General features: G+C 37.2%; 1 protein-coding gene across 50 annotated transcripts in view; it reads right to left on the bottom strand.

Annotated features, from left to right (window-relative positions):
• Nucleotides 1-15,136, bottom strand: part of LOC123272832 (Down syndrome cell adhesion molecule-like protein Dscam2) — a 75,367-nt gene that overhangs the window by 18,668 nt on the left and 41,563 nt on the right. For 11 of the 50 annotated variants that reach the window (XM_044740146.1, XM_044740082.1, XM_044740186.1 and 8 more), the window contains exons 8-11: nt 13,279-13,715; nt 11,248-11,504; nt 10,818-11,130; nt 2,058-2,345 (exon numbers count right to left, since the gene is read on the bottom strand). In XM_044740146.1, the coding sequence (XP_044596081.1) occupies nt 2,058-2,345; nt 10,818-11,130; nt 11,248-11,504; nt 13,279-13,715 (1,295 nt within the window). Of the gene's footprint in view, nt 1-154; nt 443-652; nt 944-1,084; nt 1,379-2,057; nt 2,346-2,632; nt 2,924-3,058; nt 3,350-3,602; nt 3,894-4,184; nt 4,476-4,608; nt 4,900-5,035; nt 5,327-5,500; nt 5,792-5,926; nt 6,215-6,355; nt 6,647-6,787; nt 7,079-7,242; nt 7,531-9,383; nt 9,672-10,817; nt 11,131-11,247; nt 11,505-13,278; nt 13,716-15,136 lie in introns of all 50 variants that reach the window. The other 39 variants (XM_044740084.1, XM_044739943.1, XM_044740129.1 and 36 more) reach the window with 16 other exon arrangements.

Here is a 15,136-nt window from a genome sequence, read left to right as displayed (position 1 = left end):
AACAATAGGTATAAATTATTCATATAAAAAGAATGGAGTAACTAAATAAATAAAGAAAATAAATATAAGAAGCATATAAATATAAAAACTGAGATGCTGTGTGATATATTCGAGATAAATTTAAGAAATCGGGAGAAGCGTGAATAAAGCACACCATTGACTATGAGATCGGCGGAAAGTTCATGCCTTCCAGCAGAATTTTCCGCAATACAAGTATAAGTTCCCGCATGGGTTGCTTGTACAGATCCTATGCTCAGTATGGCACCTCGTCCGCCAAGATCCAACACAGATATTCCTGAGTGAGGTGATATTGTATGACCGTTTAATATCCAACGGAGCTTCAAAGGCGGATCACCTTCGGTCACTGCACACGGCACTGTTACTACTTGACCCGAGTTAAGAGGCTCCTCGCCAAATGAGAATGGTAATAATTTTGGAATAACTGTAATTAAAAAAGAATAGCAAAAAATCCGCGTAAAAATGAACCGTCTATCATCCCTTGAGTTTTACACTCTGAATTTTCTGATTTAGTCTTTTACTGTTAATGCCACGTGAAAGTCGTCGTTAAGATCTCTAGGTAATGGTTTTAGAAGGAAGAGGATAGATATGTTAACGATGAGTAATCATAGAAGTTATGACATGACTTAAATACCATTGACATCGAGTACCGCCGAATGAGAACTGGAACCAGCAGCATTGGATGCAATACATGTATACTCTCCTGCGTGTCTTGCTGCTACAGCATCAATTGTCAACTGTTTGACTCGTTTACCGGAGTCTGATACTATAATATCTGAACGATCAGATCCGATAGGATAACCCTTGAAAATCCAGGTGATCTCCAAAGGGAAATCTCCTTTGCTTACTGCACATTGGATTGACGCTAAATCTCCAGCATTCACGGGTTCGTCGCCAAAACTCAAGGGCAAGATCTGTGGAGCGACTACGAAAGAGTTTTTATGAATATAACGTGAGGAATTGAAGGTAAGTAGGTTCGTCAGTGCTATTTAATTGGTAGGGAACATCTCATCGTTTACGTCCATAATGTTTAACATTGACAGATTATATGTCTAGTCAACTATACCATTAACCGAAAGAACTGCGGAGCGACTGGTGGAACCAGCTTGATTACTCGCTTCGCAACTATATTCCCCAGCGTGTTGTGCGGTTACAGCGTCAATACTTAAAAGGGAAATCTTCTTTCCAGTTTTGCTTATCATAATATCTGGATGATTTTGACGGGTTATCAGTTGACCGTTAAGACTCCATCTAATTTCTACTGGTTGATCGCCTTTCAAAACACTACACATCGCGGAAACCTGTTCTCCCCAATTCGCTGGTTCGTCGCCAATAGAAAACGGCGCAATTTGAGGACTTACTGAAAAATCAATATAATCCGCGGAAGTATTTAATAATAGTTACTACAAATTGATTTTATTTCACTGAATCTTTGTGCAAAAATATGTAAGGGATTGAAGGTAAGTAGGTTCGTCGGTGCTATTTGATTTATAGGGAACATCTCATCCTTTACGTCCATATTATTCAACATTGACAGATATATATCTAGTCAACTATACCATTAACCGAAAGGATTGCGGAGCGACTGGTGGAACCAGCTTGATTACTCGCTTCACAATTATACTCCCCAGCATGTTGGGCAGTTACAACATCAATGCTAAGAAGGGAAATCTTCTTCCCAGTTTTAGTTATCATTATATCTGGATGACTTTGACGGGTTATGGGTTGACCATTAAGACTCCAACGAATTTCTATCGGTTGATCTCCTTTCATGACACTACATGTTGCGGATATCTGCTCTCCCCAATTCGCTGGTTCGTCACCAATAGCAAAAGGCGCAATTTGAGGACTTACTGAAAAATTAATATTCCCGGAAGTATTTAATAATTGTTTCTAGAAATCGATTCATTTCCATCGTTACTTTTCGCGAAATTTCGGAAATAGTCATCAAGTATAGGAGAATAAGTGGACAGGATAGTTCATGAAGGATATAGCATGAATATTAAAATGTACTGTAAATCATTTTAACAGCTATATACCGTTAACAGCCAACATAGCAGAGTGGCTTGAAGCTCCTGCCTTGTTCGATGCGGTACAAGTATATTCGCCCGAGTGTCTTGCGGCAACAGAGTCAATCGCCAGCATACTATGACGCTTGCCATTAGTTATCGTGATGTCAGTACGATGTTGAGTCAACGGTTCACTGTTGAATGCCCAAGCGATATCCAAAGGTAGATCACCCTTAGAAATAGAACAGGTTACCAATACCGCATCTCCCGAATTCGAAGGCTCGTCACCGAATGCAAATGGAAGGATCTGTGGGACAACTAAGGGCTTTGCTTAACGCACGTTGCTAAATTAGGACTATTACTTAAGTATGTATGATTTAAATTATTGCTGCGTCCATAGCTGCACCTAAAAACGTAAGTACTAAAAAATAAATATGTAAATAAAAGGATTGGATATATAAATCATAAATGGAAACATAAGTTAGCGGTTAAACAAAAAAAGTGCATTTGTGAATAATGATGCGTGCATCGTTTTGTTTTGATTTTACACAAAGTTGTTATTGACAAACGAAAAAAATTCTAAAAAAAAAAGCTTGTACTAATACCGTTCACCGCCAAAATTGTCGAGTGACTGACGTTGCCCGCTCGATTGGTAGCGACACAACTATATTCGCCCGCATGCCTTGCCGCGACAGATTCTATGCTGATGGCGCTCATATGTCTATTGATTCTTGTTACAACGGTTTCTGGATTATTAGAATCGATATCTTTGCCATTATGACGCCATTTAATTTCCACGGGAAAATCTCCTTTCACAATCGAGCATGTGGCTGATACCATATCACCCCAGTTTGCTGGACCATCACTCATTGAAAATGGGCCTATCTGTGGTGCGACTGGAAGATTACATCACAGGTTTTCAAAAAACAACATGGATATGATTCTGTTCAGGATAGATGAGGATAATATGAAATGACACGTCTCTTAAGGTCTCTAAACGTGAAATGCTCTAAATGATCAATTAGATGTACCATTAACCGCTAAAGGTACAGAGTAACTGGTTCCACCAGCAACGTTACTGGCACTGCATGTGTATTCTCCTGCATGTCGTGCAGAAACAGCCTCTATTGTCAACAAACTCACTCGTTTGCTCGTATTGACAATGGTTATGTCAGTATGATCGCGGTTTATTAGCTCGCCATTGAGAGACCATTCTATGTCAATTGGGTAATCGCCTTTAAGTACTGTGCAAGTTGCAGTGATCGTATCCCCCCAATTCGCAGGCTCCTCGCTGATTATAAACGGTGCGATCTGAGGAGAAACTATCAATTCCAACAGACATAAGTAACATCACATGACATCATTCGATAATAGAACTTAGCTGATAGTCACGAATAGAAATTTTTTAGTACCATATGATGAGGAAAGTAGGGTTGAAGCGGTCGTGCTTTCGCTTGATTACTGATATCATTACATGTATGAAAAAAAAAAAAAAAACATTTCAATAAAGCATTTTTTGTATGTTCATAAGCGATTTTAGCACAAGACTTTGAGAAACAATCCCCGAAAACCTACCATTGACTATCAAAGTCGCCGATTGGCGCGCAGTACCAGCCTCATTTGTTGCTATGCAAGTGTATTCCCCTGTATGTCTTGCTACTGCTGATTCTATGCTGATGACACTCATATGCCTACTTATTGCATTAACTACTATATCTGACTGATCGTTACCGATCGGTTGACCATTCTGTTGCCACAATATTTTCATTGGAAAATCACCTTTTAATACCGCACAAGTTGCAGACACGGGTTCGCCTGAGTTTGCTGGACTATCGGTAAACGCTATCGTACCTATTTGTGGCGAAACTAAAAAGAAAGGGTGCTATGCATAAACTAAAACTCTCTGGTATATTGATAACATTCTCCGTCCTGTCAATTTTAGTATCGTATTTACCGATGATTTTAAACTACTTTGTTCTTTTAATCCTGTTAATAAGTTCTTAAACTTTGGTCCTTTTAAAGAAGAGAAAAGGATCGTTAGGAAAAGTGGAGTCGATAATTAAAATTACGGCGGAAAGAGAAGGAGACGTCTCGTGCTAACGAAAATGATCATACAAGTATTCAACAATCGCACAATTTTTTTTTTAAACTGTGTACCATTTACTGCTAATGATGATGAGTAACTTGTTCCTCCTGCCACATTGCTTGCAGTACAGGTGTATTCTCCTGCATGTCTTGCTGACAGGCCATCTATTGTTAATAAACTAACCCGCTTACTCGTATTAACAATTGTAATGTCTGAATGATCTTTCCCGATTGGCTCACCGTTCAGTGCCCATTGAATGTCTATCGGAAAGTCACCTTTCAATACCGTACAGGGTGCGGTTACTGTATCACCAGCGTTCGAAGGATTGTCACCAAAATCAAACGGAGCGATCTCTGGAGCAACTACGGATAGGATTCAAGTGGATGTTATATTTAAGGAATTAAGGAAGCGTTAAACAAAAGTGTTTTGTTAATATAAAACCGCTACACAATTGTGCGAAATGAATTTCGAGTAGTTTTTATCTATAAAATATACCATTAACAACTAACGATGCTGAATAACTCGTTCCACCGGCTTGATTGCTGGCTGAACAAGTGTATTCTCCAGCGTGATGTGCTGATACTGTATCAATTGTCAAGACACTCACGCGTTTACTTGTACTGCCTATCGTAATATCTGTATTATCAGAAAAAATAGGCTGCCCGTTCAAAGACCATTCGATATAGATGGGATAATCTCCTTTTATGACAGTACAAGTTGCTGTAACGGTTTCTCCCGAATTCGCGGGTTCATCTCCGAAAGTGAAAGCTGCAATGCCAGGCTGAACTGTAGAAGAAGAAATTAACTCAAAATTATTCCCTAGAATCTGAATTTTAGTGAGGGAAAAGGAAATTTCGTAGATACCATCGTACAAATAATTCTTTGGAACAAACTTAGTTCCATGCTAAATTGACATAAGTACCATTAACTATCAGTGATGCAGAATAACTTGTTCCTCCAGCTGCATTGCTTGCAGAACAAGTGTACTCTCCAACATGTCTTGCTGTCACTCCGTCAATAGTTAAAAAACTGACACTTTTGCTAGTTACTATTGATATATCCGGAAAATTATTATGAGAAATCGGATTTCCATTGAGTGCCCATTCGATTTCAATAGGCCGATCACCTTTTATTACAGTACAAGTTGCTGCAACAGTTTCTCCCGAATTTGCAGGTTCATCACCGAAAGTGAAAGCCGCGATGCCTGGTTGAACTAAGAAAGGAAAAATTAACTAAGAAAAAAAAATAAAATTGATGGTTTCCGAATGTATGAAGCTTCCATGTAGACTTTCATGAAAAGGAAAGGAAATTTCGTAGATTTTGTCGTTAACATACAGTAAACAAAGACAGTTCTACATTGAAATTTACTACTCTTTGATATGGGTACCATTAACAATTAATGACGCAGAATAGCTTGTCCCTCCTGCGGCATTACTTGCAGAACAAGTATACTCTCCAGCATGTCTTGCTGTCACTCCATCAATAGTCAAAAGGCTGACACTTTTTCCAGTTCCGATTGATATGTCCGGAAAGTTGTGATTTGAAATTGGATCACCATTTAACGCCCATTCGATTTCAATAGGTCGATCGCCTTTTATAACAGTACACGTCGCTGTCACCGTGTCTCCCCAGTTTGCGGGTTCGTCTCCCATCACAAAAGGAGCAATTAATGGAGCAACTAAGGATAAATAAACCGAACAAAACAATGCATGAGGTAATTAAAAACATGGATAGGTTGAGGATTATTATGTTTCGTAGAAAACCTGACACGCTAAATATAATATACTGTGAATATAATATAATGGTCCTGTACCATTGACTGTTAGAGCTGCAGAATAACTGGTTCCGCCAGCAGTGTTACTGGCGCTGCATGTATATTCCCCTGCATGACTCGCTGAGACGGCGTCGATAGTTAACAAACTAACACGTTTAGTAGTACTTATTGTTACACCCGGATGATCGTGAGTTATTTTTTTATCATTGAGAAACCATTCAATATCTATTGGAAAATCTCCCTTGAAAACTGTACAGGTCGCGGTGACTGCATCGCCCCAATTAGCAGGTTCATCACCCATAACGAAGGGCACTATCTGAGGCGCAACTGGGAATAGGCATTATTACGAATTTAATGATTATGTAAGTGTGGAATTGGAAGGACATGGAAAATCTCGTTATTTCGTAGATAACCTGACTATCTTTGTTAGTAATTACGAAAGACATTTCCACGGATTGTATTTTATACCATTAACTGCCAGAGACGCTGAATAACTTGTTCCACCTGCGACATTACTCGCACTGCAAGTATATTCTCCGGCATGATTTGCCGACACTGCATCAATTGTTAGCACACTGACACGTTTACTGCTACTACTTATCGTAATATCAGGATAATTTTGAGCGATTGGCTCGCTATTTAAAGACCACTCAATAGTAATTGGAAAATCGCCCTTGAAGACTGTACATGTTGCTGTGACTGCGTCACCCCAATTTGCAGGCTCATCACCCATGACAAAGGGCACTATTTGAGGAGCAACTAGTAAAAAGATTAAAGTAAATGTTATAAAGAGTTCCAAAACATTGAAAAACTTATTCGCGAGTCAATTTCCCCAAGGCTGCTTGAAAGGAAAGGAAATTATTTAGGAAGTTGTGCGACATACGACTTTTAAAGACATACCATTAACTGTTAATGTTGCAGATTGGCTAGTTCCACCCGCAATATTCGATGCAGAACAAGTATACTCTCCCGCATGACCTGCCGCGACTGAATCGATACTCAAAATTCGATTTTTTCTGGTTGTCGCGACAATATTTATGTCAGAACGGTCACGACGAATTGGTTCACCGTTATGTGCCCAAGTAATTTCAATTGGCAAATCACCTTTCAGTACGGAGCATGGGACACTTATCGACTCACCCCAGTTAACAGGGCCATCAGCCATTGTAAACGGTGCAATTTGAGGAGCGACTGAAAAACTTCTACATCATTAATCTCAGTAAGTAATTAAACAAAAAATAATTGCAGCGATGACTTAAATGGCACAGGATAGGATTGGACAGAACAAGACGTACTGAAGAAACAATAATCTAGTACACTATTTGTATTTAAATAAGGAACAAAATATTGTCTACCGTTGACCGTCAGCTCTGCTGAATAACTTGTGCTACCAGCTGCATTGGACGCAACACACGTATATTCTCCTGCATGACTAGGGCTTGCAGAATCAATCGATATAAGACTGTTTCGCTTAGTAGTTGTGACAGAAATGTGAGGATTATCATCGGTGATAGTCACACCGTTGAGAGCCCATGACAATTCCAATGGGGCATCACCACTTACAATCGTACACACAGCTGAGACAGATTCTCCCCAATTTACTGCCTTATCTGACATCTCGAAGGGAGCAATTCGCGGGGAAACTGTTTAATGTTTAAAAATAATAATTAATAATTAAATCAAACCAAAGAAGATAAATACTACTTTTATTTATTGGCAGAAACAGAAGTGAAATATCGTTACGACACTTGAATATACCAGTTATAAGATTCAGTGCCACCTACTCGATACCGATGGCAATGGAATGACAATTACGCTTAACCACCTGTCGACAATGGAGTAGGAAGGGAAAGTAAGTGCCTACGCACTCGCATATACAACCAATACATGCATCACCCACGGAAATCCGTCTAGCTAGCGTGTTTGTATTTGTACAAGTATGAAAATACTTCGCCTACGCATACCATTAACGGATAAATCGGCGGAATGAGAAGTAGATCCAGCTCTGTTACTCGCACTACAAGAATATATTCCTGCATGACGCGCTGCCACTGATTCAATTGTCAAGGTACTGGCTCTATTGCCACTCTTTCTCACCGCAATATCTCGATGCTGATGATTGTTATCGGGAATTGTTGCATCACTTTCAATTGGTATGCCATTCAATGACCAAATGATGTCCATCGGTAGGTCACCTTTTATTACAGCACACTGTACAGTTGCCATATCTCCAGCATTTGCTGCCTCCCCACCGAATGAAAAGGGAGCTATCTGTGGAGCCACTGTAATTTCCGTGCAGTTATGGGTATTTTATATGGATTCTAATCAGGAGGTAATTCTTATACCAATAAGTATAGGATATAAAAGGTTTGAGTATTGTAATAATCATGTCGAATAAAAGAAGCGATGTGTATTAGGAATTATAAATCACAGAGTTCGTTATCGTTAAATCAAAACGACTCGTTTATATGTGTGTGGACGGCGGAGACGTTTACATACGGCAAGTAGCGATTCGATGAGCTCGAGATTATATTACAGGAAGCAATTAGCTAAAAAGTCCCCGCGCGACCAGTGTAAGATTTGTTTTTGCAGAGAGATAAATTAATATCATCGTTGTCATGCTTAAGTAATACAAAAAATTAAGAAAACAATAAAATTTATCATTACCGCTGACGAAACAGCTCAAAATTAAAACTCAAAGGGAAATAAAAGTACAAATTTATATAGACAACGATGACAATATAAAATAATGAAGCTCAACATAAAATTTTAAACTCTACAAAACATTTATTTCAAGCTACCATTGACCGCGAGAACAGCTATATGACTGTGAGATCCGGCCGCGTTCGATGCGACGCATTTATATTTTCCAGCATGTCTTGCCGATACACTATCGATGCTCAAAAAGCTGACCCTTTTATTATCAACGATTGTTATGTCACTACTATCGAAGTCAATAATCGGTTGATTGTTGATCATCCACATGAATTTTACTGGCAAGTCACCTTTGATGATCGTGCATGAAATTGAAAGCATTTCCCCAGAGTTGAGAGGCTCCTCACCAAATGAAAACTGTAGGACTTGAGGCGCGACTGCGAATATAACCGTTTATCTATTATACAATTATTCCAAATTTTCAATTTAATCATTCAGTTCATGGAAGTCATTATCAGTTCGACAAGCGATTGTGTTGAAGCAAGTAAATAAACACCGAAAACTGAGGTGAGGAAGAAAGAAAGGAGAAGCTGTTTCGAAAAGGAGGCATAATAACTGACGTGTTCATCAATTGTTTCGAATTACTATATCATGATGAACTGGAGAACATATGCGTGCAAAATAATGTAAACAAGCAAATGATGAATAAAAAATAGTCAACTAATATAATGAGTAGATGAAAAATGATAAATATTATTTGGATAAACTAAATGAACAAATAAAATATAACAAGCTTTATGTATATCACAGCTTATAACTTCGATCAGATGAATCCGCGAACCATTTACTGTGAGAGGTGTCGAGTAGAAAGATGTCCCAGCCGGATTCTCAGCTGTGCAAACGTAATCCCCCGCATGTTTAGCAGTCAAAGAAGATATCATTAACATGCTAACACGATCCGCGACCTTCTTCGCGATCACGCCGGATGAACCGCCCATTTCTTCACCGGGATAGCTCCAGCGTATTGTTAAAGGCAAATCCCCGGTAGACACAATGCATTGCAGATTCGCGAACTCTCCGGCATTCATTGGTAACTTGGTGAACGCAAATGATTGTACCGTGGGTGGCACTGAAGGGATCATATGGTACGTGTACGATCATTTATGTTTTATTACTCCCATCGATTATGCTATTGATTAATAATAATAACTAAGACTATAACATACAACCAAATCGAGAAATGCTTGACACTTATTGAATCAGAGCTGTTTCGAAAAATTAATTAGACACAGGGGAGTTATTTCAATTTCTTTTCGAAAACATTTTTTGTTTGTGATTCGAAGCTTGTGGCACTCATAAATTGTTTTCTTTTTGGCCGGTAGAATCTGTATAGTACAGCTGTTTGCAGGTATATAGACGGAATTCGAAGAAAGGGAAGCAGCTTCTTAAATCACGGCAGGTGTTACCAAGGATACGTACCCACCTGCCGCTTAATCGATGTACCATTCAACCGATCCACATTTTAAATTTAACCCATCTACATATATTCGCTTCGAAAATAAGCGATTTTTAAATAGTTTTATTCCACCGCTGTAAAAATATATTATTATACATTTGAAAATAAATAAATAAATTTACAGTTTATCTATAAAAATTCGGATCAAGAACTGAAAAGTAAATAATTTAATAAATAAAATAAATTTAAATAGATGACAAGGAAAATACCATTTGCAACAAACTGCATAAAAAATTCTATCGTTTTGCTTAGAATTATAATATTTTACAAAAATAAAGAATACAAAAAAACGGAGGCTTAGATTGTTTGCATGAATTCTAGGGGATTCCGCAGAGATTTTATTATTCAGTTGGTGAACATAGTATACGGTGCCGCCTGTCATATGGCCTGAAGCCACGAGTGGTACACTCGAGAACCGACGTCAAACTCTTGTATTTTAATGTCATTACCCGGTATTTCTTGTCATCTATTTGTCTGGTGATTAATGAATAGCTTGCATAAATAATCGAATTAATTATTTACGTATCGCAGTTCATTGAAAAATGATTCAATTATTGCTATTGCAATTGGCAACAGTAGTTGACAAAACATTAAATTTACATAATTATTATTCTTCAATAATGATATTGACTTATGAGATAATAAGTAATTTACTTTGACCATTTTTAGAAAATCTGAATTATTTATATCTAAATTTTTTAATTGAATCATAATTTTTGATAAACATAAATAAAATTTTAAATTGAAAATTGCACCTACCCATAACTTGAACTTCAAGAGTTCCTCTTGCGCTGTATCCTTGAGCATTGCGTGCCACACATGTGTAAGTTGCCTGATCACTGTGTCTCTCTACATTTTCGATGATGAGCGTTCCATTTGGAAAAACTTTCTGTTTCCTGTTGATCGGCAAAACACGAGTGTCTCGTTCCCATACGATGCTCTCAATTGGGTAACCGGCAACTGGACAAGTTACTCGAAGAGTTTCTCCAGCAACGATGGCTTTTTTGTCCATGTGTCGGATGAAAGGCAAACCGTAAACATTGAGACGTGCTGAATGCTCCGCTGATCCGACCTTAAGTAATTACCGATACATTAAATATTTTATTGATTATATAACGACAAAATATGATAATGATCGATGAGAGATTGAAAATGAAGTAATCAACGACAAAGATATAAGAAATATCACCTTTGAAGCTGCAATACACTTGTAGAGTCCACCATCATTCGTGTGAATGCTTGAGATGTTCAAATGCGATACGACATCACCGTTGACCTTAACGTACTGTCCAACCTGGAGTCTTTCCGTGTTTGATAAGCGCTTGCCGTCAAGTTCCCAAGTTATTTCAGGAGTTGGATTCCCGCTGGCTACACACTTGAGGAACATGCTTGGTCCCGGTTGGAGAGTTTCTTCTTGGAAAGCCTGCTTTATTTGGGGTGGTTCAACTGTCAACAGATATATTCAATTGTGTAAATTTATTGATAAACTTCTTGTTCTCTTGAAGATATCATAAATCAAAAAAATTATTCGATATCAAGAAAATAGTTTCTTTGAAATTTCACTTTTGTTTCAGAATATTTAATGCTTAAATCAAGATTTTAACTTTTTAATCAATTTATTATAACTCTTGGAATATTTAATAAGAATTGCGAAAAAGTCAATTAATTTTATAGTTTGTTCAGTAAATTTTATGACCACTACAGTAAGATTTCATATTAGGTTACGGTAACATTCGAAGAAAGAACTTTAAAATCTATTTCAGTTATCAACAAATGCGGTAATTTTTCTTATGAATATAGCAGTGAATTTAAAAAAAAAATTTCTCCCGAAGTGAAATCAAAAAATTGACTAATTTCTTCTACTTTATCTATTATCCAAAAAAAAAAAAGTACTTTTCGCAATTCACTGAAATAGAAATTTCGTTTTCTTAAGAGATTTAATTTTTTTTTAACTTCCCACTAAGAAAATTGAAAATTTTCAAAAATCGGGAAATTATTGGTTTTACCCCGTTTTTCGAAAATCGAGTTCTCATCATATCTCGACGTTTTGAGGTCCTAGGAAGCTTCCCCGAATGTTTCCACGATGATGTCTGTATGTGTATGTGCGTCCGTGCGTGCGTGCGTGCGTATGTGTGTGTGTGTGTGTGTGTGTGTGTGTGTGTGTGTGTGTGTGTGTGTGTGTGTGTGTGTGTGTGTGTGTGTGTGTGTGTGTGTGTGTGACCTTCTTATAACTTTTGAACGGCTTGACCGATTTCTTTGCGGTTGGCGCCATTCGAAAGGGCTTGACCAAACTTAGATTTTAAATATACTTTGGACCGATTAAAACCGGTAGATTTTGAGAAATCTCCCAAAAACTACAAAAAAAATTTTTTTGAAATGTTTTTTTTAATAACTTTTAAATGGCTCTACCGATCGATTCCAAAAACTAATCAGCTCTTAACATCAAAAAACCACGTCGATCGCTGCCAGCCCGGTCGAAATCGGTTGATTCGTTCGTGAGTTATCGTTGTCGAAAGAAAACCGAAAAAAAGTATTTTTTCGGAATCAGTCCAAAATCCCTAGTTCGATTAATTCATACTCAAAGATTCTGCATGAGGCTTTAAAAACTGCGTTGAATTTTTAATTTAGGCTGATAATATTTCGAACGAAGAAACTTTTACTTAAAACAAAAATACAAACTTTTAATTAAAAAAAAAATTATTATAAATTATAGAGAATTATTATTATTATTATTATTATTATTATTATTATTATTATTATTTACTATTTTTTCCGAAGATCGGTGTTTTTACTAATTAAAGAGTTCTATATTTCAAAGCCATTATCCCCGATCCAAATTGATGTTAAACTAATTTTAAATTTTACATTAAATTTTTATTTATTAAATTTATTTTCACCACTTTTATTGTTGGTATGAGCACTCAATACCATCTTCGGGTGAATATATCTAATAATTAGAAATTTTTTATTTTTAATTAAGATTAAGCAAAGAAGTTAATTTTTTATTTTATTATTATTATTATTATTATTATTATTATTATTATTATTATTATTCTTTGGTGAAGATTTAATTTCATCGATCAAACATAATGTACTTTTGAATAAAGTGACAATTTTTACTGACCGGACATACAAAGATCTTAATCCAAGAATTTAAAAAACAAGAGAAAATTCTTGAAGTAGTACAAATAATTTTCAAGGCTTCTATTTATTTACTTACATCGTCCTCCAAGCTTCAACTCAGCCGTCGCTTGAGCGCTTTCTTGATCATTCCGCACAAAACATTGATACATTCCCTTATCTTCTTTCTTGACGCTTTCAATTCTGAGAATGGGATCTTCATGCCCAAGAGCCTTGCCATCCTTCATCCACGAAATAGTCTTAATAGGATTTCCTCGGACATTGCAAGTAAAAGTAGCTGGTCTTCCAAAATCGACAGTCTGAACTCTAGGTTCAATTTCAGCTGACAATGGTGCAGTGACAGTAAGAACAGTCTCAACGCTTTCACCTCCAACTGAATTGTTCACAATACAAAGGTACTTTCCAGAGTCCTCAACACGTGCTTCTCGGATAATCAAAGTTCCGCTGACCTGACGAACTCTTTCATTCAGCTGAACTGGCTGTCTGCGTGTCGTACCTTCGATAAACTTGTACCATCTGCAACAAAAAATATTGCAAGCCATAAAATTAAAATGTAAAACGCATCTTCGCGATAAATAGTTCCTTTGAGCAATTCGATCATTTATTTAAATCATTTTTACACACGACATCAACCATTTAATGACATTAGTTTAAACTACGGCTAAAGACTCTCGAACTGTGTATTATAGATGAAGATGAGTAAAGCAAATGCGGCAAGTAAATGTAAGTGTGTTGTTAAAAAAAGAATATCAGAAAATCCGTGACACGCGATAACATGCGCGTGTACCTAGAAGTCGGTGCAGGGAATCCTTGAGCCGCGCACGCAAGCGCCAATGGCTCTCCTTTAACACCGTCATTCTTATTCAAACCATCCCCGGTACTCTTTGGTGCAGTTTGACCCGATGGTTCTGAAAGTAAAAGGGTCAAAACTCGTTTACCGATTACTTTACGAGAACACCTAATTCTGGCCTTTTTTGATCTTCAAACTCTTTAATCCTTCATTATCATTCACTCGTTCAATTTTCGAGCCCTGACTTTATAATAAATTTTAAATCTATCGTGTTATTTAACGCTGACTACTTACACATCCTGCTTTATAGCTCTCCATTGATGAACTTATGATTAGATTGAATAAAAAAGTTTAAAAAATACTACCATACCTTACCAGAAGACATCGTTGAGTCCCTACGTTGTCCTGAACCGTCAAAATAGTAGGTAATAAGCATGCAAAACAACATATAATCATGCAGATTGAAAAAAAAAGCGTGCAACTCTAAGGAAAATTAATTTGAAAAGGATCTATAGCATCAGAATGTGAAAGAGAGAAACATTTCAGAACATTAAACTACCTCGTAATTGGAGGGGGATGTGACTGAAGCGAATGACCAAGAGCTACATTCTGTCCCTCAAACGTCTGAATAATTTCCCCTCCCTCAAACTTTTTCCCTGTAGTACGAGGTGCAATATCGACATTTCCCTCTGTAAGAAGGGGAGCTAATGGGAATTCTGTTGCGTAATTCGATGAAATAGTCTGATAAATATACCTTATGACTGGAACAGGAGACCCCTGAACTGCACAATCTAACGCCACAATACCAGATCTGGGAACGTCGACGAGTTTACCACCCTCATATCGCTCCCCTGCTATTCTGGGGGCTACATTACTGCTTGGCTCTGTAAGTTTTCGAGCAAGGGATAATATGACATATGTTTGAGAATGCAATCGTCAATAATATTTCATGTTCATTAAATATCACACGAAGCTGTGTTTAATGATAAGATACTTTGAGAGTTAAATCAATAAACACCTGAATGATAGCACAAGGGAAGACTCAATAAAATATGTCAGTTGGAATATTTGTGATACTCGAAACTTGAACCATCCTCATTATCCTATTTATCAGGAATGTTTAAAAAAATTCTATCAACGAACTAAT

The sequence above is a fragment of the Cotesia glomerata genome, linkage group LG1 (assembly GCF_020080835.1).
Source record: "Cotesia glomerata isolate CgM1 linkage group LG1, MPM_Cglom_v2.3, whole genome shotgun sequence".
Lineage (NCBI taxonomy): Eukaryota > Metazoa > Arthropoda > Insecta > Hymenoptera > Braconidae > Cotesia > Cotesia glomerata.
The sequence above is the reverse complement of the archived record's forward strand: the minus strand, read 5'-3'. Positions and strand labels throughout refer to the sequence as shown.